We start from the raw sequence: 21,368 nt of genomic DNA on the forward strand, positions 1-21,368 counted from the left end.
AAAATAACAGGATAAAGCTGTAAGACTAGGTGACACCCAGGGACATGTGATCATCAGATTTGGTGCAACAGGGTCACAAGGAGAGTTATGTCCCCTCTTTGTTGTTGTTTGAATGAGAACAGAGCAATCCCATGGTAATTGGGGCAGTTGCCTAGTGAGAATATTAATCAGGATTCGTGAAAGCATGAGGATCTTCCTGAAAAGAAAATGGGAACCATGTGTACATATGTACATAAGAATAGTTATTTGAAAGAAAGTAAAAGAATATGCCCGTAGATCCCTAAACAAACAAACAAAAAAGAATCAATGAATGACCAGACCCCCTGAATAAACAAGTTCTTAGAACACTGATGCCATTTAAACAAGTTAACCAACTCAGTTAACTACTATCAGACTCCTAAGAGTGATTTTAAGAACAGACACACAATGCATATATCTTAAAATATATGTAATTCAAAAGGGTCAGTTTGAAGCCTTCTGTTTCTGTCTTCAGACCCCTTAAAACACCCCTGAAATCTAAAGGTATCATGCAGCTGAGAGGAGAATTGGGGCCAAACTAGATATGTAAGGGCAGCCCTGCCTGTGCAAGTTGTATCTAAAATGTGGTGAGGAGTCTACCGGGATAAGCAAGTGATGGGAAGTGAATCCTGCCCTATCTTACATACCCAAGTACAACAGGCATCACCCAGTCACTCTCTGATCCAGAAGTAAGCCAGGCAGAGAATAAAGAGAGCCAGTTTGGTGTAGTGGTTAAGTGTGCGGACTCTGGGAGAACCGGGTTTGATTTCCCACTCCTCCACACATAGCTGCTGGATGACCTTGGGCAAGCTATAGTTCTGTCAGAGGTGTTCTTGAAAGAGCAGTTTCTCTCAGATCTCTCAGCCCCACCTACCTCACAGGGTGTTTGTTGTGGGGAGGGGAAGGGAAAGGAGTTTGTAAGCCACTCTGAGACTCCGAGTGAATGGCGGGGTATAAATCCAATTTCTTCTTCTAAAGACCTCAAAGGTGGGGGAGACAATGGAATCCCTCACCTCTAGGGCTCCCTTTTTAATAAAAGAATCTGCAGCTCCTATGATAGATGAGCAGAGGATACGTGATGGGGCCCATGCTTATTCCCATCTACTCTTAAAGGTGCTACTTCATACTCCTGGATGTACTTACTAGGAAGTAAGCCCATTGGAGGTAGTGGGACTTACAGCTGTTTGCAAGACATTGTTTTTCAAAGCAAAAAACCCACACATTTTAAAAAGTGAGCCTATTTTTATTAATATTTCATTTATTTTTGTCAGCGTTGTATTCCTATTAAGTGCTCATGTTGCCTTCCAAAAATTAGTACTTCATAACTGAATAAATACTTTTACCCTCAAAACAAAAACACACACCCTATGCACTACGTTTTGTTAACTTGAAAGGTTACTTTCCTCTAAATTTCAAGACAGATGTTTGATTTAATATTGGCACTGTACCTTATATGGAACCACAAGATTTGAACAAGCAGTTAAATAAAAATGACAAATACTGTGAAAGAGCAGACATTTAAAGTATTGCAAGTGTTAAAATATGACCAATATTGTTTTCTTAAATGAGTAATTATATACTGAGGCAAGAGTATTAATGTGTTTTATACATTCGTTTCTAAACAATCCTGTGATGCTTACTTGGTGGTAAAGACCTGTTAAAGTAAAAAGTACTTTTTAGTAAACAAACATATGATCAGGCAGCAAGTATTTGTTCAAACTGCTTTCAGGAAGATACGCTTGGTATAAGAAGCAATCATGAAAGTTTTCTTGCCTAATCCATTTAGCTGTGCCTTTTAAAATCTCGGCTTACATATGTTTACTTGGAAGTAACTACTGCTTTATGGGCCTCCTTGCCAAGCATGGAAGCACAAAATTGTTTTCACAGCAAAGATACCTTTTGAACAAGAGAAATCAATACCATGCCAGGGCAAATGTGACACAGGACAGCAGAGTCCAAACTTCCACTTTGGAAAGATGAACTCCGCTTGCCTCAAAAACTACTGTTTATATTAACTCCCATATTTTAGAAGAATTCTTTTTAAAGAGGGAAACGCACTTTCCCCCATATTTCTTCTCCGTGAAGATTGCGGAGAGAAGATAGGCAGAGTTATTTCTAGCCCTCCTGCCACAGCCGCGCTCTTATTCAGCTCCGCAAAGAAAAACGCGCGGGAGGGGGGAGGGAGGGGGGGAGAGGAGGGAGGCTACAAATACTGCGGACAATGACATTTACAGGATCAGGTAACCGACGTCCTTGGCGGCGGCATCAGGACGCAGGCGCTCAAGGGAGGCAGTAAACACGAAACCATCGGCACGGCAGACGGTCCCTTTTGCAGTCGACCCTGCGGGGCTAGCGGCTTAGGCGACAGTAGCTGCTCAAACGGCGCGGGGGGGGGGCGAGGGGGAGAGGACGGAGCCTGACTGGAAGCAGCTCCACGGCTGTGCTCCCCCCCCCCCCCCCGTCAGAAAGCCGAGCCACCGGCCGGGCTCGTGCCTCCTGAGCGCTGTGGGTTCGTGGCGTTCAAGGGAGCCGCCGCCTGCCCCTTCTAGTTCGGCGGCCGGACTGCCGGAAGGATGACTCTAGTGACAGAGGAAAGCGCGCCAACCCCCCTCTTTCCAGAGCTTGCCGGCCCCCTCCGGCTGCGAGCCCATCGTCGTTCAATCGGGAGGGAAAGTTCTGCCCAGGCTTGCAGACAAGACCGCGAGAAGTTCAGGGAAGAGGCGGCTAGAGAGACGGGGCCAAGCGTGTCTAAAAGCTTCCCGCGCGAGCGAGCTGGGGGAGGAAGAGGGGGTTCTGGTCGCCCGCGGCTGCTTGCATGGCCGTTAACCTACCGAGGGCCAGCGAGTGTTCAAAACGCGTCAGCCTTCGCGAGCCGAGCGGTGGGGTCGGTCTCGTGTGTTGCTGGAAAGGGAAATGGCGCTGCTTTTGTGTCGGAAACGGCAGCCGCGGAGAACACCCCCCCTCCCCTCAAATCAGTGTAAGATACACACCTCACAACATGATCTCGCGGAGAACAAGCGGAGCACCCCGGAATCTGGTTAACAGGCCAGCGTGTCGGCTATTCTGCCTCCCCCCGCCCCTTCTCTCCCCAAGTGCTATCTCGACTTCCTCCACCGCCAGCAGCCACTTCCATTAGGAACGCCGCTTTCCTTGGCGGCCCTCGCGGCCACTTTAAACGGGCAGAGAAGAAATTGCTCCTCGTGAGGCGACCCCCTCCTTGCGCCGCCCGCGCAGGCGCACCACGTTCATCTCAGCCCCGCCCCATTCCTTACACCTTAAGAGAGGAGGGGCTGCGGCCGCCGCGACACAATTGAAAGCGCGAGCCCGCCTGCATATAAATAAATATATATATATATCCTGTGAGAGAAAATACTGCACGCATGCGTAATAGTAGTAACACGCCACGATCGGGACTTCCCCCCCGTTAGCAGCCACGTGACCGAGCACCACCCCAACGTTAGATCGGTGAAGTAACAAGAGTTTCCCCCCCCCTTCCCCCCGAGGAGTTTCTCGTGCTCTCATTAAAAACCGAGGGGAGGGGAACACACACACAGGGAGAGTGTACTCGCCTGCAAAAACCATCTGGAGCGTGAAAGTGTAGTAGGCAGCGGCGCGACCTTTTCTATGTGTGCGCGCGCCAGTTAGTTATACCGAGGCACAGACACCGGGGGGGGGGGGGGGGGCCGCAAAGGGCAGCCCGGGACCTCGTGGGTAGTCATCCGAGTAGTCCCAAGTCTCTCAAGCGAGCGGCAGGGGCGGGGCGGGCTGAATCCGCCAAGTGGCGCCGCTGCTGCCGCTGCTCTCTGATTAACGGCCGCCCCGCCCCTGCTCCTTGGCTGCTCCCTCCCCGGCCCCTATCCCCTCCCCTTCCCGCCGCCGTTGCCTCCCGCCGCCGCCAGCACAGCCTGAACTGAAGCGAATTGAGGAGGAGGAGGAAGACGGGAGACGACGACGAAGACGACGAAGAAGGAGGCACGGCGGCTACAGCCCGGTTGAGACTCGCCAGCCACAAAGAAACGGCACCAGCGGGAGAGGAAGGAGGCAGGCGGAGTGGGAGGCGAGGCGGCGGCGGCGACAGCAGCAGCAGAAGCACCTCCGGTGGCCGGGAACAGCCTTACAAGCAGCGGCGGCGGCGGCGGCGGGGACTCCTCGGGAAACAGTAGCCCGCCCGCCCCCATTTGCCTGCCTGCCTGCCTGCCTCCCTCCCCCGCCGCGGAGCCAGACCAGGGGGGCAGCCGCGCCGAGGAGCAGGAGCCGCGACCAGCGTCTGCGTGTGCTGGGGGGGAAGGCGAGCCGGAGAGGAAGAGGAGGGGGAACATACCGACGACTGCGCCGGCCGCTGGCGCACGGCGCTGGGGAAAGGCTTCCAGTGGGAGCGGCTACAGGAAGAGAGAGGAACGGCGGGGGAAGATCTCTGTGCAGAGGAGCCGGAGGAAGACTAGGGCGCAGCAGCCCTCGGCCGTGTCGGCAGCGGAGTAGGGGTTGGGGGGGTGGCGGTCGCCGAGTTTCCCCCCGTGTTTTTCTCCTCCGCCTGGGACCCGGGGGCATCTTCTGGCGGCTTCTTCGTCGACGGTCACGGAACCCCCTTTTTCCCGCTCCCTCTTCCTCCTCCCCAGATTTTAGGGGGGGAAGGGGCCTTCCCCCCGCCCCACGCACACACCCCGTCTCTTCCCCGCCTGGCGGGCGCCCAGTGCGGTGGTTGGGTGAGTGCTGGTGCGGGCGCTCGCTCGCTCTCGCCGTGCGTTTGGAATATGGTTGGGGAAATGGAAACGAAGGAGAAGCCCAAGCCGAGCCCCGATTACCTGATGCAGCTGATGAACGACAAGAAGCTCATGAGCAGCCTCCCCAACTTCTGTGGGATATTCAACCACCTTGAGAGGCTGCTGGACGAAGGTAAAAACGGGGTTGGGGACAGGCAAACAGAGCGAGAGAGAGAGTCCAAAAGCAACTCTTATCCTAGTGGCTGAGAAGAGGGTGGGGATCAGACTGCCCCCCTCCCCCCCAACTTAGGCCCTTGTACTCTTATATGGATCCCCTTTGCTCTTCCTATTTCTGTCCCGGAGATGAGGGCGGATTCCCCCTTTCGGCCCTTCAATGGCGCCTCTTGGCCTTGCATCCCGCCCCATAAACAAAAGACGCGAAGCGGGAAGTCTTTCCACCGAAGTTTCCACCTTTCAGGGTTAAGAGCTTTGGAGTCAATGAAATCTCTTTGTGTGGCGGTGTTCTCTCATTATTTTGCTCCTCAGGGGAAACGCGGACGCCACATTGAGAGAGTCAGGGAGACGAGAAGTAAAAAGCCCGAGAGGTTATTTGGAGGTGGGGGGTGGGGGGTGGGCGGCGGTGGCGGCATAAGGGGCATTCAGAGACTCCTGAACCCACGTTATGAAGTGCGAGAGGGTAGAGGGTTGGGTGGTGGGACTTACAGAGGTATTTATAGGCAAGTTAGTTTTGTAGCCTGAAGAAATGAGGAACGGGTGGTTTGATTGAGATTTTGCTGTCGCTGGGAAGTAGTTGAAACGTACTGACAAGACCAGAAGGCTTAGTTGTCTTCAGGACATTTCCCGGTCACAAAGAAGGAGTGAACCATTTCAACTTTATGTGTAAACAGAGTAAACGTTACTGGCTTGTATCCTAAAGGATCTGCACTGGAACACCAAACTAAAAGACTAAAAAGTGCTTGAATACTAACTTCAGATTCCAGCTCATACACTGTGGGGTATATTTCTCTTTCACCATCTCCCCGATCATGTTTGCAAAGAGTTATCAGAGTATATAAAGTCTTGGTCACATTTTTGGTATAACTCTTTAAAGTCTGCAAATTTGAAACAATTCATTCGGAATTTGTTCTGTAGGTTTAGATGGTTTGAGGATTGCAGCCAGAGACTTCACAAAAGTGTTTTCTAGCATATTTTCTTAACGATATATTGTATTGTGTTTTCTTGGATTCTTTATTTTCAGTCAAAAACCTATCCTTTGAATTTATATCTGGAAATGAAAGGAATGTGGAACTTGATGGCTGGTAGTCTTATGCTTGGATATGAAATGTGTTGACCTGCAGTTTCAATTTTGGGTTGGGGTCCTTTGAAGACAGGAGGGCCTGGCAGGAGATGATCCAGGGGGTCGCAAACTCGACTGCGACTGAACAACAACAACTTTGATTTACTTAGTATATGCAGAATTCTTCCTGCTTTTGACAAGTATTTCTCTACATTAGGAATGGAAATGGTATATTTAACATCTAGTTGAAGCAATTGGCTGCAGAGAGCAAATCAGACTGGAATTATATTCCTGAATAATCACTGTTTTGATAGCTATGTTAAAAAATAAACAGGCACTGCAAGGACGCTATTTTGAAAGTAGTTTCCGTTCATAAACTTTTTATGGAGACAATCTGTAGTAAGAAGTTAAGAGATGAAGTCAACAACAGGGTCTAAAGAAATGGAATTGAATAGTATTGCAACAATGGTTTTTTAAAAGTTTATATTTTGACAAAATCTGTTTTTGGGAATAGAGATAACAGCATCTCTGTCACAAGAGCTAAAGAGCAGAATGTTTCTGGAGTAAAAATACATTGCAACAAGTTTGTGAAGTAACAGCGCTTCTTGAATGTGGAGCTCTGTGAGTCTTTGTGTAGTAGAAAGTACTTTGTTTAAAAGTTCAAACCCAGGACTAGAAGGAAACTTAAAGCTTTTTTTTTTGTTCTGCCTTCCCCACCCAATCTATTCCCTTGCTAGGTAGCCCAAAGAAAAAGTTTAGCTTTCCCTTTAAATCTTTCTGCTTTTCCTGTTTGTGTTGGCTCCTGGGTGGGAGAGCTGCAAAGGCTGAAAACTTTCTGGAATGTTAAAAAAATGTTCCATGCAAATTCAGTGAATGATCTAAATGTTTTAATATTTGAACACTAAGGGGCGCCCGTTCTTCCTTTTGGGGAAAAAAGAGAGCCTTAAAATCTAGTTATTTTATAAACCTTTATGCCAAAATTAGCTAACCTGCTGAGGACTTAAGAATTGTGTGAGCTGTGGAAGTTAAAACACAGACTTGCCTGTATGCTTTGGTTTTAACTTTTTTCATCAGTTATACATGTCCACACCCTCTTCTCTAAAACATGGTGGCTAGGTTGTGCAACTTCTTTTAGAAGTCCACGCAGTGTCATGAAATTATTATAAATACTAGTCTTCAGAAACTTGCTAGAGAAGAGAGTTATATATTTTTTTCCTTGGGGATTTCTGAAAATTTGTATATTAATGGACATTTTAATAGAAACTTTAAAAACATTCTCATTGTTCAATATTTTTGTTCAGCAGAAAAAAAAGAACGAAAGTTAATGATTCTAGCAAAGTATAGCACTGGTGTAGTTATTTTTTAGTCTAACCATTACAAGGTTTTTACTATAGTTCAAGCTTGGGAAAAAGCATACGAAGCAAAAGCTGACCAACCTAGGCTTAGCCTTAGAGCATTTGAATGAAATGATTAAAAACTATATCCTTTCATTGCTAAAGGCTCAGGATATGTTACATAATATGGAATAACTCCTACTTTTTAATATTATGAGGTAAAGGGAGGATATTTGAAATCATTTGCAGGTAGCAGGTTCCTATTATCTTAAGCGTTAATAGTTTTTACTTAGTAGTAAACACTGTATTTAGTAGAAAGGATCTCTAGAGAGATGAATAAATGTTAGGTTTCTGTTGGTTAACGGCAGCCTGTAGAGAAGGGGAGGCGGGCTTTCCTAAATTAGATGCTTTGTTTCCTGCAATTGTTTTCCAGGACCAGGGATTTTTCTACATAAGCATTTTCAAAAGCTGAAGTTGTCCCCCCCCCTAAATGGAAACATCGGATTAATTTTACATCATGTTCTTCTCCGCCCTTCCCCGCCCCCCGAATCTGAACCAGATACTTAAACCTTTGGTAAGTGATCCAGGTATTATCTACCAACTAGCAGTAGGTTAAAAGAATCAGATGCTTTGCACATGAGATTCTCAGATATCCTTGAAATCTGGAATTTTAAATGTACTCACATTGGGACCCCAGTGAATATTAAGCCTTTATTATAATTTCAACACTGAATTTAGTAAGAAACTAAAATGAGTGCAAAAATGCTGCAGTCAGACATGAAAGTTGCTTTTAAACTTTATGGCTAGTGCTACTTCTATATGGAGTACATACCAGCAGAAAAAGAAAACCAGCGTTGTGTGTGTGTATTCTGAATCTCAAAATGAAATGTTCTGTGAAGTCTGTTAACTAAGTTCTGCTACCAGAGCATTACCTTCAGGAAAGTATTTAAAAACTGTACTTGTTAAAGTTATGCTGTTATGCTTTAGTAACCTAATTGAAGATAAATGATTTTGCAGTACTTAGAATATCACTCACAGTGTAATCATAGGATGTTAATATTAGCTAAAAGGCCACTTAACACGGTCGGCTTCTAAAATATATTTATGAAACTTGTTCTGAAGTCTTCATGCATCCAGTCCTTAGTTGGCTGTGGGAACTCACTTTATTTCAGTTTGTATAAGGAACCTTTCCTGATGTTATAGATGGAAGCTTTTCAAAAGTTGAAGATTAAATAAAGACCATGGCCACACATCCCAGAAAATCTACAGCAACTAATGAACTCCGGCCGTGAAAGCCTTCGACAACATATTAAATTATAACTTTGATGAAACTCACAGTTTCATTATAAATAAGAGCCTTGAAAGTAGCTCTGCCATCTCTAGCCAAACAGTAACATGTTGTCATAGTAAAATATAATTTTCCCTGTTGCTTTCATACTTCAGTGGGAAAACATTTAGGTTTTGGGGTGCAGTAGCAATATGTACAATTTCTGGGCATGGCAAGGGGTTAAGCATCTTTTCAGAATATCCTGCTCTCCTTCCGTCTTTAATGAATCTATTCCACAGCAACTTCTCTGTATCAAAAGACCCTTGGTATATGTTTTAATTTTTCAGCAGAGATGAGCAATCAGAAGCCTAGTACCTTGGCTGTTGCAGTTTTCCCTCCAAAACAGCACACGCATGATCAGTTCTGATGTCATATTTTATAGGCATTATGTTTTTCCTCATATCTGCGCACTGTTGAACCTAAACCTGTATCTCAGCAAGAAACTGATAATAATAAGAGATGAGCAATCAGAAGCCTAGTACCTTGGCTGTTGCAGTTTTCCCTCCAAAACAGCACACGCATGATCAGTTCTGATGTCATATTTTATAGGCATTATGTTTTTCCTCATATCTGCGCACTGTTGAACCTAAACCTGTATCTCAGCAAGAAACTGATAATAAGGATCTCCATCAGAATTCCATATCTAACTGGCTTTGGTCTCTATTCTCTCTCATAAATACTCTAGCAACTAAGATTCATTTCTGGAAGTAGAAAGTGAGATTTTAGGCCTTGTGGTGTTTGCATACCATGCATACTGAGTTCAGGTATTTAACAATTATAAGGATCTTAATAAAGGCCACATTGTGGTCACAGTTCAAACAAAACTACTTTTGCCCTTGAGAAGGATCTGAAGTGCTCAACATTTCCTACATGGTATTAAAGTCAAAGCAAATCCTATTTGGCAAGGAAATGTTTCCCCCCCAGTTGACTAAATTCACATACAACTCACTTTGTAATTATAATGCTATAATGTGATTGGAAAAATGTACCTTTTGGTTTGTGATATACTGGTGTATCAGTTAGCATGGTTCATTCTAGCATACCAGGCTTTGGGATTGAATGCTTTTTTATGTTTTAGTTCAGGGTAAGAAATTGATAAGTGCTTGAGTTTCCAAATATGTTTCACACTGTTATAGTTGAGCAGTAAAAAACATTCTGCATGATATTGGACTATGAGCTATTGTTTGTATGACGAAGCCTTGCTGCTGTAGTTTATTACAGTTCTTTTAATAAGTGTTACACATCTGGTTTTTTGAAAGGATGTTCAATATCTGTTCATCTAGAATGTATAAGTGGAGTCAGCTACTTACATTTTTGAAATGCAAGTAGGTCTTGATTCTATTCTGTTACTGAATCTGTTCAGCCTTGCATATGAGGAGAGTTCCTTTTCTTCTTCTTAAGTTTAGCTCATCGTATTCAGCAGAGAGAAATGTAAATTTAGCATTTCATGGATACGTATTTATCAGACTTTCCTCCCAATTACTGGTGTCTCAGTTACTTCTGTGGTCAGTTTCATTGTATAGAGTAATTCACCAGCGGCATGCAAACATCCAAGGAGGATAGGTTTTAATACTTTTTCTTCTTTTCCATTAGTTGATATGATTGTTAAATGGCAGGGCCCTTCTATTCACTGGTAGAAGGGATGTATCCACTGGTACAAGGCTTCTTGAGCTGGTGGAATATTCTTTGCCTTTGTGTAAGCTCAATTAGTGGAACAGAAATATAGGTTCCAACATTTTGTGTAAATGCTTGTTAAACAAAATTCTGGGACTTCAAAGTTGTAGTGGGAGTCTTTGCTGATAAGCCAATTAGTTATGTTAATCTTGTTGAAGCACAGGATTCCTGTAATGTTGATTATCTTTTGGAATCCTTGCTATGATAAAGCTAAGAAAAGAAACTCATGAATGCACAGATCAAATTTATGCTGCTTTGGAGTAAATGGTACAAGCTCACAAGAATTTTGGCATTCATTTGTGGTGTGGATCAATAAGAATACATTGTCATTTACGTGGAATGCACAAACTAGTTATTTTGGAGTGAGGAACAACACTGTATGTGATTACAGTCAAATTTATTTAAAGCAGAATCTCACCACTGCCTTTCTAGAATCTGTGCTTGTGTTATCCATGTATCTCAATGCTAGGGACAAATGGCACAAACTATATTAATGTAAACTTTCCTGTTAATGTTCTTGTGAGTTTAAATTTCAATATAGCATGCCTCATTAATGTCAGTATTGTGAGTTACCAAGGGATAAACTAATGCTAAGTTACAGTGTTAAGGCTATAGATATGTCAGGCAATTATTCTTTGCCCTTTCTCCCTCGCATCATTTGTGTGTGTGTATCTGCAAATATAGTACTCTGTACAAATTCTACATTGAAAAAGAACCCTAGCTTTCAAACTAGAGATTTTCTGTAGAAGACTTACAATGGTAAGAAAAGTCAAACGGGTGATTGCAATTGTGAAATTATTCATAAATTGAAATTTGGGAAATTCTGGCTCTGAGTTTGTTGGTGATGGTACCAGGAAACTTGTGGTGGTAGACTGCAGTAGCAAAAAAGAAACTAGTGACATAATAAAAGTGACTTATTTGGTACAGCATGTGTGTTCACAGCTTAGAACTTACTTGGCCTAATGCTTGAAGATGTGTGGAACTTGATAGGGGCGAGGGAATGATTGCAAGATAGGGAACAGCTGAGGAAGGTTTATTTCTTACAATGAACCCCTCGATCTTTATTGTGTTTCAGGATTTTTGTTTCACCCCAGAAAAGCAACCAAATTGATTTTGCATGCCCAAAGGGACTTGAGGGATCTGATATGGGTTTTTTCCCACTTTGGAGGAGAAAGAAGTAGAAAATCTCACTGAGCGTGTCCAAATGGTTGACTGAAATAGCTGCTTGAATACTAGCCTTTGTTAGGTAGTAGTCCATTGTTAACTGGATTGCGACAAGTAGAACAAACTTGAACTAGATCTTCTGACGTGTTGTTTTTCTTACAGAAGTGGGAGAAATCTAAATATTGAGCAGTGTAGAATGGATTTGATTTTAATGACACAGCAGCATATAACAACATACAAAACTGCTATATTCTGAATAAGAAATAGCAGGCACTGTGAGCATGTCTTGAATGATGTGACTTCTCGTCCTTCAGAATAAAGATGAAAAAATATTTTGAGTGTGTGTCCAGTGAGACCTTTCATGATAGGTTGATTGTCTCAAATGGGAGTCTGTCTCTGTACTTGTGTGTTCAGAGCTACTGTTCGGTGTCTGACGAAGGGAGGTTTGACTCACAAAAGTTTATACCTTGAAACACTTGTTGATCTCTAAAATGCCACTGGACTCAAATCTAACTGTTGTACTGCGGACCAACACGGATACCATCTGAAGCTATTTGGAGAGATTGAACTTGGAAGTATTTGTTGTAAAATTTCAAATGGTGATTTTATATCACAAAGAACTAGAAATATAGGTGATCCTAAATAATTATTGCATGTTTGAAACATGATAGAAAGTGAGCACACGCTGTAAATAGTTAACGTTCAGAGCACAGATAATAATATTAGTTTGTGAGAACAATACTGTAGCTGTTTCATATTTCCTTGTGCAGAGTACCTTGTCTTACTACTCTGCGACTCCCCCCTTTATGTTTGAAACTACTAACATTTTATCAAGAATTATACATTACACAATGAAATAGTACATATATGGTGATGTATATAAAAGGCAAGCCATGCTGGTGATGACTCGCCTACTCTTCCATTGGCCACTGGGGAAGCTGCCTTGATGTCCTCTTGGCCCATCCCGCTGGCTCCTCCTTTCTTACACCCCCACCTTTGATGTTTTGCACCTTGGGAGTTGTAGTTCTCAGCTGGCCTTACTGCAACCATAGCAATGGGAATTAGAACCACAGCTCCCAAGTTGGGAGTCCCAGGAGACTATGGGGCATTAGTAGGGAGTCTGTTAATCAGTTAAAGTGTTAAATAGGAAGCAGCTTTGGAATTGAAAGAGGTTGGGGGAAAATTGAAGGCCTGGATATCTCTCTGAATTACAATTGAGCTCCAGACTATAGAGCTCCGTCCCCATGGAAACAATGGTTGGTTTGGAGGGTGAGCTCTATGGTATTACTCCTCATTGAAGTCCTTCAACAAACCTGGCCCTCCCCTTAGTATTGCCAACCTCTAGGTGGCACCTGGAGATCTCCAAGATCAGTTATGGAGAAAGTGGCGGCTTTGGGCAGTGGATTTTATGGCATTATACCCTGCTGAGGTCCCTCCCCACTCCAAACCCTGCTGTCCTCAGGCTCTACCCCTCAAATATAAAGGCCTGGCCTTCCCCTTAGTATTGCCAACCTCCAGGCAGCACCTGGAGATCTCCAAGATCAGTTCTGGAGAAAATGGCTGCTTTGGGCAGTCTACTTGGTGGCATTATACCCGGCTGAGGTCCCTCTCCACCCCAAACCCAGGCTGTACCCCTCAAATCTGTAGGTGTTTCTCAACTCAGAGTTGGCAACCCTGTAACTGGATATGCTTTCCAGACACTTGAAACCCAGACAACATGGCATAGGAGGAGGTGTTTTTCTACCTTGGCTGCCACTGCATAGCTCCAAATCAACATAAGTCAGGGGTGGAGGGAACCATACCTGTTACCATGTGGCTTTCCTACCATACTATTCACTTGGGACAGCAAAATGACTTGAGAGAGCCCTACCTTATAGCTAAGCAGAAGGAAATAAACATGGCTCACCTCCCTCTATTTTCCTCTTCTCTCCACCGATCCACCAGCCACAGCCAGGACACTCACCTAGAGCCTCTTTGTCAAGCTCGTTTCATTTCTTCCCACAACAGGCCTTACTCCCAGTCTCCTATATCTTATTAAGCCATAGTTGTTGGGTGTGGCTGCCAAGGGGATTTCTGGTTCCAGCTATGTACCGTAAAGTATCATGTAAAGTACCATAAGGAAGTTTTTGTGTAAAAGGTAGTATTTGCATTTGCTGCTGCTGCTGCTGCTTTTTTATGAACTAATGCATTTGGTAAGGAGACTGACTTAGTAGACCAGAAGAACCCAATTTTCTACAGTGATCTTTTAAAGAAAGCTCAGTGTGCTTCTCTTTCAATGCATTGGTACATGCAAGTACAACATTTTCTCCATATGCCACACATCAAATGTCAGCCTCTTTTGAGACTTTCATAGACGCAGTCACTTTATCCTATAACAGTGTTACAATCTAAATTTTCAACTTATATAGAATCCGTCCTACATTTGGGCCTTGGAGTTAGACTTACAGGAAAGTCTGGAATAGTATTGGCTGGCAGTCCATTTGGGCATTGATTATTAATGCAAACGTAACGAAATGTCAGCCAGAGGTACCCAGCATGTGGTACAGAAACCCAGCAAGACACCACCTGACACCATCTGATTATAGCCAGTTCTGTTATTAGGGATGTGGCCAAATAGAAACTTTTGACATGTTTGATGGGAGTGTCCAACTGTTCAGCAGTTTTCTGACTTGGCAGATAATTTTTGGGCAAGAACTTGTCCATTTCAGAGCTAGTATAAATGTCAAACTTCTGTTAGGCCAGTATTTGAGGAAGGAGATTAAGAGGTGGCTTGTGAACCATTTTTCTAATGTTTGCATTTGGTTTTATTGGCCATAAATGCCATTTGAAAATGCTAAGGCATATCATAAGGGTGGATCTTATTAGTTTGCACTGTTGTAGAGTTGAAAATCAGGTGAATAAAATTATTTTAAAATGAGGTTTTTAATTTAAAGTAGATTTTGGACCATTCAAAATAACATATTTAACATGAAATCTGCATTTAAAATTGAATTTTATCCTCTTATGAAAGGCCTCTTTGTAAAAAAAAAAAAAAGCGCCCCATAACCTCATTACCTTTTTTTCTTTTCTCCTTTCTACCTATCAACTAACCTTTTATTGATTGATTGATTGATTTATTTGATTTGTACCCCGCCCTCCCTGCTGAAGCAGGCTCAGGGCGGCTTACATAAAATTTCAACAGATATCTGTTCTTCATTTTCAACTATATTTATTTTATGTTACTTCACTGGATGATTATAAATTCTTGGTTTTTGAAAGATGTCTGGAAATTAAAGAGAGTAAACCAAGAAACTCCTGCTCTTTCTTCCTGGCAAAGATTCCAAGTACAGCCTAGAAATTAAGCTAATGAATAGTCCCTCTTTCCCATCAAAACCTTTTTTGGGGAGGTGAAAAATAATTAAAGTGTCTGCTGAGCAGCTTATCTGCTGGTTGTGCAGTTTGGTCCTTTATCCTTTTTGAGGTAGATATTCCTTATTTAAATTACTTTGGTGACATCATGCACAGTCTGGTCATGATGGTTTCTCTGTAAGGTTGTAAAACATTAACATGTTTGAATATGCCTTTTCACTTGTTTGGGATTATTCTTTTTAAATATTAAAGTAGAGCACATTTCCCAGTTTATAGTACTTTATGGGTATTGTATTGGTTTTCTCATGTGATTTACTAAGATGCACTGAATGCTTTGTACTACTGCTTTCTGCAAACAGTTTACTAGGGATATGTGCCTAATATAGATTCTGTATGCTTTTTTTGGGTTACTGTCTGCTTAATCCTGAGATGGAAGTCTTTTTGAAATATTAAAAAGTGGCTGTATTAATGGTAACTGCAGATACCTAAGTGAAGTGGTATGAGGCCCATTCAATATTGATCTGCTAATTTTTTTTTATTGTAAAGGTGTTTTAAGATGGTTCACTGTTTAAACCTGTACATATTATGGCTATTTTGTTAAGGCATAATTTTAAGCAAGTCAAATGCTTTACTTTTTACACAATTTGTTTCATACATCTTGTGTATAATTGATTCATAAGACTAAAGGAAATACGTTGGTTTCTAGTGGGAGATTTAATGCACACTGAGACTATTTGGTGTGTGCTGAGTTTTAATGTTGCCAAGAGCTTTTCAGTTCATAATGGTACACTTACATGAATTTCAGATTAACACAGGATGAATAGCAAAGTAATTTATCAATCCAGCAGTGCTGAAGAGTGTCATTAATAAGGCTGATGGGTGATGAATTGGATGGATGTATAATTGATTCATAAGACTAAAGGAACTACGTTAATATGTTGGTTTCCAGTGGGAGATTTAATGCACACTGAGACTATTTGGTGTGTGCTGAGTTTTAATGTTGCCAAGAGCTTTTCAGTTCATAATGGTACACTTACATGAATTTCAGATTAACACAGGATGAATAGCAAAGTAATTTATCAATCCAGCAGTGCTGAAGAGTGTCATTAATAAGGCTGATGGGTGATGAATTGGATGGAAGTTGGTGCTGTAGAAGATAGCCTCCTAGACTGCTTCTGAAGTTTGTCTTGAGGGATAGCAGCTGGTTAGTTATACTTGTGTATTCAGTAGTCTTAAACTGACAGAAGCTGTAGTGCCAAGGACCCTGATGACTTCTACTCTTGTGATACATATGTAGGAGTGGTTACTCCCATCTTTGGTAAATGGGAGTCTTTTGTAGCACCTTAAAAATAACACATTTTTATTGTAGTATAAGTTTTTGTAGACTAAAATCTGAGAATCCTGTTTCGTTTTTTCGTTTTTTTGCTGCAGCAGACTATCACTGGTTATTCCTATGGAATTACTGTCACCTTTGACTTGGTCATAGCACAAAGGTGGTGGAGCATGTACTCTTTTGATTTTAAAAAATGTCTTCAGATTTTGTTAGTCTTTGGAGTGCTCCTGGACTCTTGCTCTTTTCTGCTGCTACGGACAGATTACAGACATGGCTACCCACCTTGATCTAACAACCCTGTGAGGTAGGCTAGGTTGAGAGTGTGTGACTGGCCGCAAGTCACCCAGCAAGCTTCCCCAGCAGTGTGGAATTTGAATGCAGGTTTCCCAGGTACTAATTAAACACTCTTGACCACTGCACCATAGGTATACAGACATGCTCAAACAATGTTTTAAGACCATTAAAATCCTTTCCCCTCCTTTTTCATATGTATTTTAACTCTGTTTTGTTTAATGCTTAATGATAAAAGAACTCGTGGGCACTCAATGAAATTGCTGAGCAGTCGGGTTAGAACAGATAAAAGGAAGTACTTCTTTACCCAAAGAGTGATTAACACATGGAGTTCACTGCCACAGGAGGTGGCGGCGGCTACAAGCATGGATGACTTCAAGAGGGAATTGGGAAAACATATGGAGCAGAAGTCCATCAGTGGCTATTAGCCACAAGACATAGATAGGAACTCTCAGTCTGGGGCAAGTGATGCTCTGTATCTTGGTGCTTGGGGGGGGGGCAACAGTGAGAGGGCTTCTAGTGTCCTGGCCCCACCGGTGGACCTCCTGATGGCACCTGGTATTTTTGGCCCCTGTGTGACAAAGTGTTGGACTGGATGGGCCATTGGCCTGATCCAACATTGGTTTCTCTTATGTTCTTATGTTTTTATGTTCAGGTACTAATCAGGAGTTAGGCACACAGACCATATTACATTTAAAAATAAATGATGGCCATTTTTTAAGTTTATAATTATACTAGTGTTTGTGCATATGCATCTGTGGTAATTCTGAACGATTATAGCAGCAGCTTGTGTTGAAGAAACTTTTGATGTATTTTACTGTTTTGAAGATGTCCATTTGTAAAGTAGTTAATATCTTCCATTGAAAGTATTCAGTATTTTTACATAGTATAGTTTTTTATTTTAAAAGAAAAAGTGCTGCATCGGGGTAGAAAAGATTGCTAATATTCCTTTTGTAACAGTGATGGAAGTAAGGCTGTATTAAAAGAGCACTTGTTTCAGTCTTTATTTTTGTAAAAAAATTATCCATAAAACTGTTAGTGAATTAGATTGAGTTTGACACATCTTTCATAGTTCTGTCTAATCTTTTGGCAGATTTTATTTGACTTTTGTTTTCTCATATTTAATAAAGTAATTTTGCTTTTGTCCCAGTTTTTTCTTGTATTGTTCAGAATGGCTGTTGATGTTAACACAGAGCATTACAGTTCTTCTGTTGATCTAAATATTCTATGTTGGCAGTGGACCATGTATAAGGTATATCATCACATGTATTTAATGACAGAAATTACCTTCAATGAATCTTCATGGCAGCCCTCCAGGAGTTTATTAGTGCTTCATAGTGCCATATGAAGATAGTATTCTTGGCAAATTAGCTGTATTATTTGAACAGTTGTTTGTTCAACTTTAGCTATGTTTGGCCTCTTTAACATAGAATTTTGAAGATCAGCCATCTTTTTCAAGCAGTAAATATTGGTGGTTGAAATGAAATCAGTTCAGACTTTTTTCATTCTAAAACCAAGCTGTTTCATAAATAGCTGTTTCCTTTGTAATTTGTGCTGTGAACTAGTTAGGACTTCAGATCTTTGATACGACTGTTTAACCAGATACTTAAAAACATTGTATAGCATTTTTCATTTTTTTTTATGGAAATGGGCATTTTTGAAGCAGTAATTTAACTAACAGAAGCCACCACATCTTTTTATCAGATTTTGAAAATGTGTTCTTTTACAGTAGTGTTGCATAATTAAAATTACAGTCTTTCAGGAAATCAGTTTAAAAAGGCTTTTCAAATGTATTAAAATTTACTTCCTTGTCTTTGTATTTCCCTGAGCCTGTCTGTCCCGAGTCGCTCTATGCTTAATTTTGCAACTGGAATCAGTATGATTGTAAAGTGTTCAAATCTGACTGGATCAAATTTGGTAGAATTATTACATATAATAGTTTGGCATATTTACACTTTGCAGTCAGTTCTACTTAAACAGGTGGGAACTTGCAAGGACTTGCAGGAGGCATCTCATTTCCCTCTCCCCTACTATTTCCTCCTTCCGTTTCTTGAAAAGCCCCTCTAGCCTCTCCCCTTTTCCTGATCCCTTCTCTCATTCCCACCCAACAGACAGTCTACATTTATTTGCTCCTTTGTCTTCAGGTTTCCCTCTTCTCCCAGTAGCCTTTGCTTAAGAAAACTATGGTGCACTTGGCCAGACCCACTTGCATGTTATAGAATCCTCAAGGACTTGTGGAGGGTCACCTCACTTTCTCCTTTATCCCCCTCCCCACACTATTTCATCTTTCCATCCTCGTCAACCATCATATCATCACCCTTTTCCCTGCCTCATTCTCTCTTTTTCAGCCATTCAGCAACCTATCTTTTATCTGCCTCCCATCTTCAGCTATATTTATTTACTTCATTTATACCCCACCTTTCTCCACAGTGGGGACCAATGTTCTCTCTAAGCTGTGGAGTCTTGTGAGCAAAAATCCTACTTTGTGAGCTTCTGGCATTAAAGTCGTGAGCGAGCAATTTGGCTGCTGCATAAATTAGTTTGCTCTGGAGCCATCCTTCCTGAGCTAAGGCAAAAATGTGTGAGCCGGAGGCTTAATAACTGTGAACTAGCTCACACTAACTCAGCTTAGAGGGAACACTGGTGGGTACCAAAGCAGCATACATTAGTCTCTTCCCCTCTGTACTGGCTTGCAGGCTCTGAGTATCAGGTGCCAGAAGTCAGTCAAGGCAGGTCGTTTGGTCTAGGGCAGGGGCCAGAAGTCAGACAAAGCAGAGTCATTCAGTCCAAGGTCAGGGGTCAAGGAATCAGGCAAAGCAGAGTCATTCAGACCAAGGTCAGGGTTCCAGAAGTCAGGCAAGGTAGAGTCAGTAACTTAGCGTCCATGCCTAACAGCCTCTTGGCTAGTTTTATAGCCCCATGATTAAGGATCATGCTTGCAAGCAGTTGCTCAGAAGCAATCCTGCAACTGCTCATCTTTGTTAACAGCAAGCGGGAGGTGTACACTTTACCACCTTGTCTGTTGTTCCGTTCTCAGCCTCTGTCTGCAGCGCTCTACGGGTGTAGATGATACTGGTTGGCTGGGAATGGCCATCGGAGGTTCACCTGCTGAATCAGGCCTGGAGGGTGTTGGTGGCTCTGCACCAGATGTTGGCTGCAAATCCTGACAAGCCTGCAGATCATTTTCCTGTTGGTCAGCTTCTGTTTCTCCAGACTGGCTACACAAGTCTCCTCTTCTCCTGAGGAGTCCTCGCTATTGCTGAGCCCTGGCTGACCCACAACACCCTCCTTTTTAATCTTCTCAACAGCCTGGTGAGTTAGGTTAGGCTGAAAGTATGTGATTGGCCCCAAATCACCCAGTGTGTTTCCACAGCAAGATGAGGATTCAAACCTGGGTCTCCCAGATGCTGCTCTGAAGCTCTAAGTGCTATATCACACTGGATTTCATAGTTGAGTCATGGAGGTATCAGGTCATCCAGAGGTTGCTTCCAGACCTAGTGTTGCCAGCTTCCAGGTGGGACCTGGAGATCTGCCAGAATTACAACTGAACTTCAGAGAACAGATCTATCCCCCCCTGGATAAAATAGGTACTTTGGGTGATGGACTCTATGGCATTGTATTCAGCTGTCGCCTCTCTGCTCCCTGAACCTTACCCTCTTCACTCCACCACAAAATCTCCAGGAATTTCCCAACTTGGAGCTGGCTACCCTAGTCAGGCCTTGCTGCGGTGACTTCTCCCTTAAAGGCCAAAATAGACATGGAAATGCCTCTGCCCCCTCCCTGACTTTTGCTGACAGAGCCTGGAATACTGTGGTTGCCTAGCAACAGCCACTTATGGAGTCCGTTGCTTAAAACTACAGTCACTCCTTTGATCATTTTCATGTTCTTTAAACCACACAAGGTATTTTTTTAGAGTTTATATAGTTCCCCCCTGCGAACCTGGGGTCCTTTTCAGGTTTGTAGACAGCTCTAGTCACAGCTCTAGTCACTGGATTTAAGTATCCAAAGATGGGCTGATTTCACTATTAGAATGTAAGGTTTTGGTGTATTAGAATGAGAGAGAGCTTCTAAAGTCTTCAGACTAGCATGTTGCCTCCATCTTCCTTCATCTGGAGGTACAGATTGAAGACTTCTTCATTTGGTGCAACTGGACTTTATTGTGACATATGAATTTGCCTGAGTTAGAGGTGTCAAGCTATGATTCACATTAAAGAGGAAGTTTCCCCCCAAATGAAATAAAGATGGTAGTGTGCGCTTATATTAATTACAAAATAGGATTTGTTTGTAGCTTCTGTTGCTAATTTCAGTTGAGGTATGTCAAATTTCAGTGGTTTCCATTGTTAGAAATAAAGTCAGTTTCACCTTGCAAGGCAAAATTGTTTAGCCAGCATTTTGTACAAACTGGAAAGAAAGCAGAGGGAAGTAGTGTTCTTGGCAGTGTAATCTTTGAGAGTATTAAGTTTCTACTTTTTTCAGCCCTGTGGATGGTGGGAGGAAATATTTAGTTTTATTTAAAGTGTAGATGGTATTAATAGCTTAAAGTGCGTGTAAGAATATGATTTCTTAATAAACAAGAAATTACTTTTGCTATCAAGTCATATGTAATTTTGTTAACCTCTGCAGATTTACATGTGACTTGTGAAATAATGTTTCCAGAAGTATGACAGTTTTTCTGTTTAGATGCTTATTGCTAAGATGTCAAGGCTTGCCCTTGACAGATTTATACAATTATTTCCTTCTTGCAGTATATCTGTTCTATCATGCCCTCTTATTGGGCTGGTGGTATGTCCTTCATTTAGCTTTTTGAAGTATGGCAGTAATGAGATCTGAGTTGGGGTAGAGTATACAGTGTTCATTTAAGTGGGCAAAAGGGCGGGACAGA

General features: G+C 42.5%; 1 protein-coding gene and 1 long non-coding RNA gene across 9 annotated transcripts in view; one reads left to right on the forward strand and one right to left on the reverse strand.

Annotated features, from left to right (window-relative positions):
* Positions 1-4,879, reverse strand: part of LOC107113905 — a 111,444-nt gene extending 106,565 nt beyond the window's left edge. For both annotated transcript variants that reach the window (XR_001482627.1, XR_001482628.1), the window contains exon 1: positions 4,821-4,879. This is a non-coding gene — a long non-coding RNA (uncharacterized LOC107113905). The remainder of the gene's footprint in view (positions 1-4,820) is intronic.
* QKI (QKI, KH domain containing, RNA binding) overlaps positions 4,461-21,368 on the forward strand; it is a 205,098-nt gene continuing 188,190 nt past the window's right edge. For 5 of the 7 annotated variants that reach the window (XM_015415301.1, XM_015415302.1, XM_015415303.1 and 2 more), the window contains exon 1: positions 4,590-4,911. In XM_015415301.1, the coding sequence (XP_015270787.1) occupies positions 4,770-4,911 (142 nt within the window). In that variant the 5' untranslated portion in view covers positions 4,590-4,769. Of the gene's footprint in view, positions 4,912-21,368 lie in introns of all 7 variants that reach the window. The other 2 variants (XM_015415305.1, XM_015415306.1) reach the window with 1 other exon arrangement.

The sequence above is a fragment of the Gekko japonicus genome, unplaced genomic scaffold, assembly GCF_001447785.1.
Source record: "Gekko japonicus isolate JY-2015 unplaced genomic scaffold, Gekko_japonicus_V1.1 scaffold519, whole genome shotgun sequence".
In the NCBI taxonomy this organism is placed as follows: Eukaryota; Metazoa; Chordata; class Lepidosauria; order Squamata; family Gekkonidae; genus Gekko; species Gekko japonicus.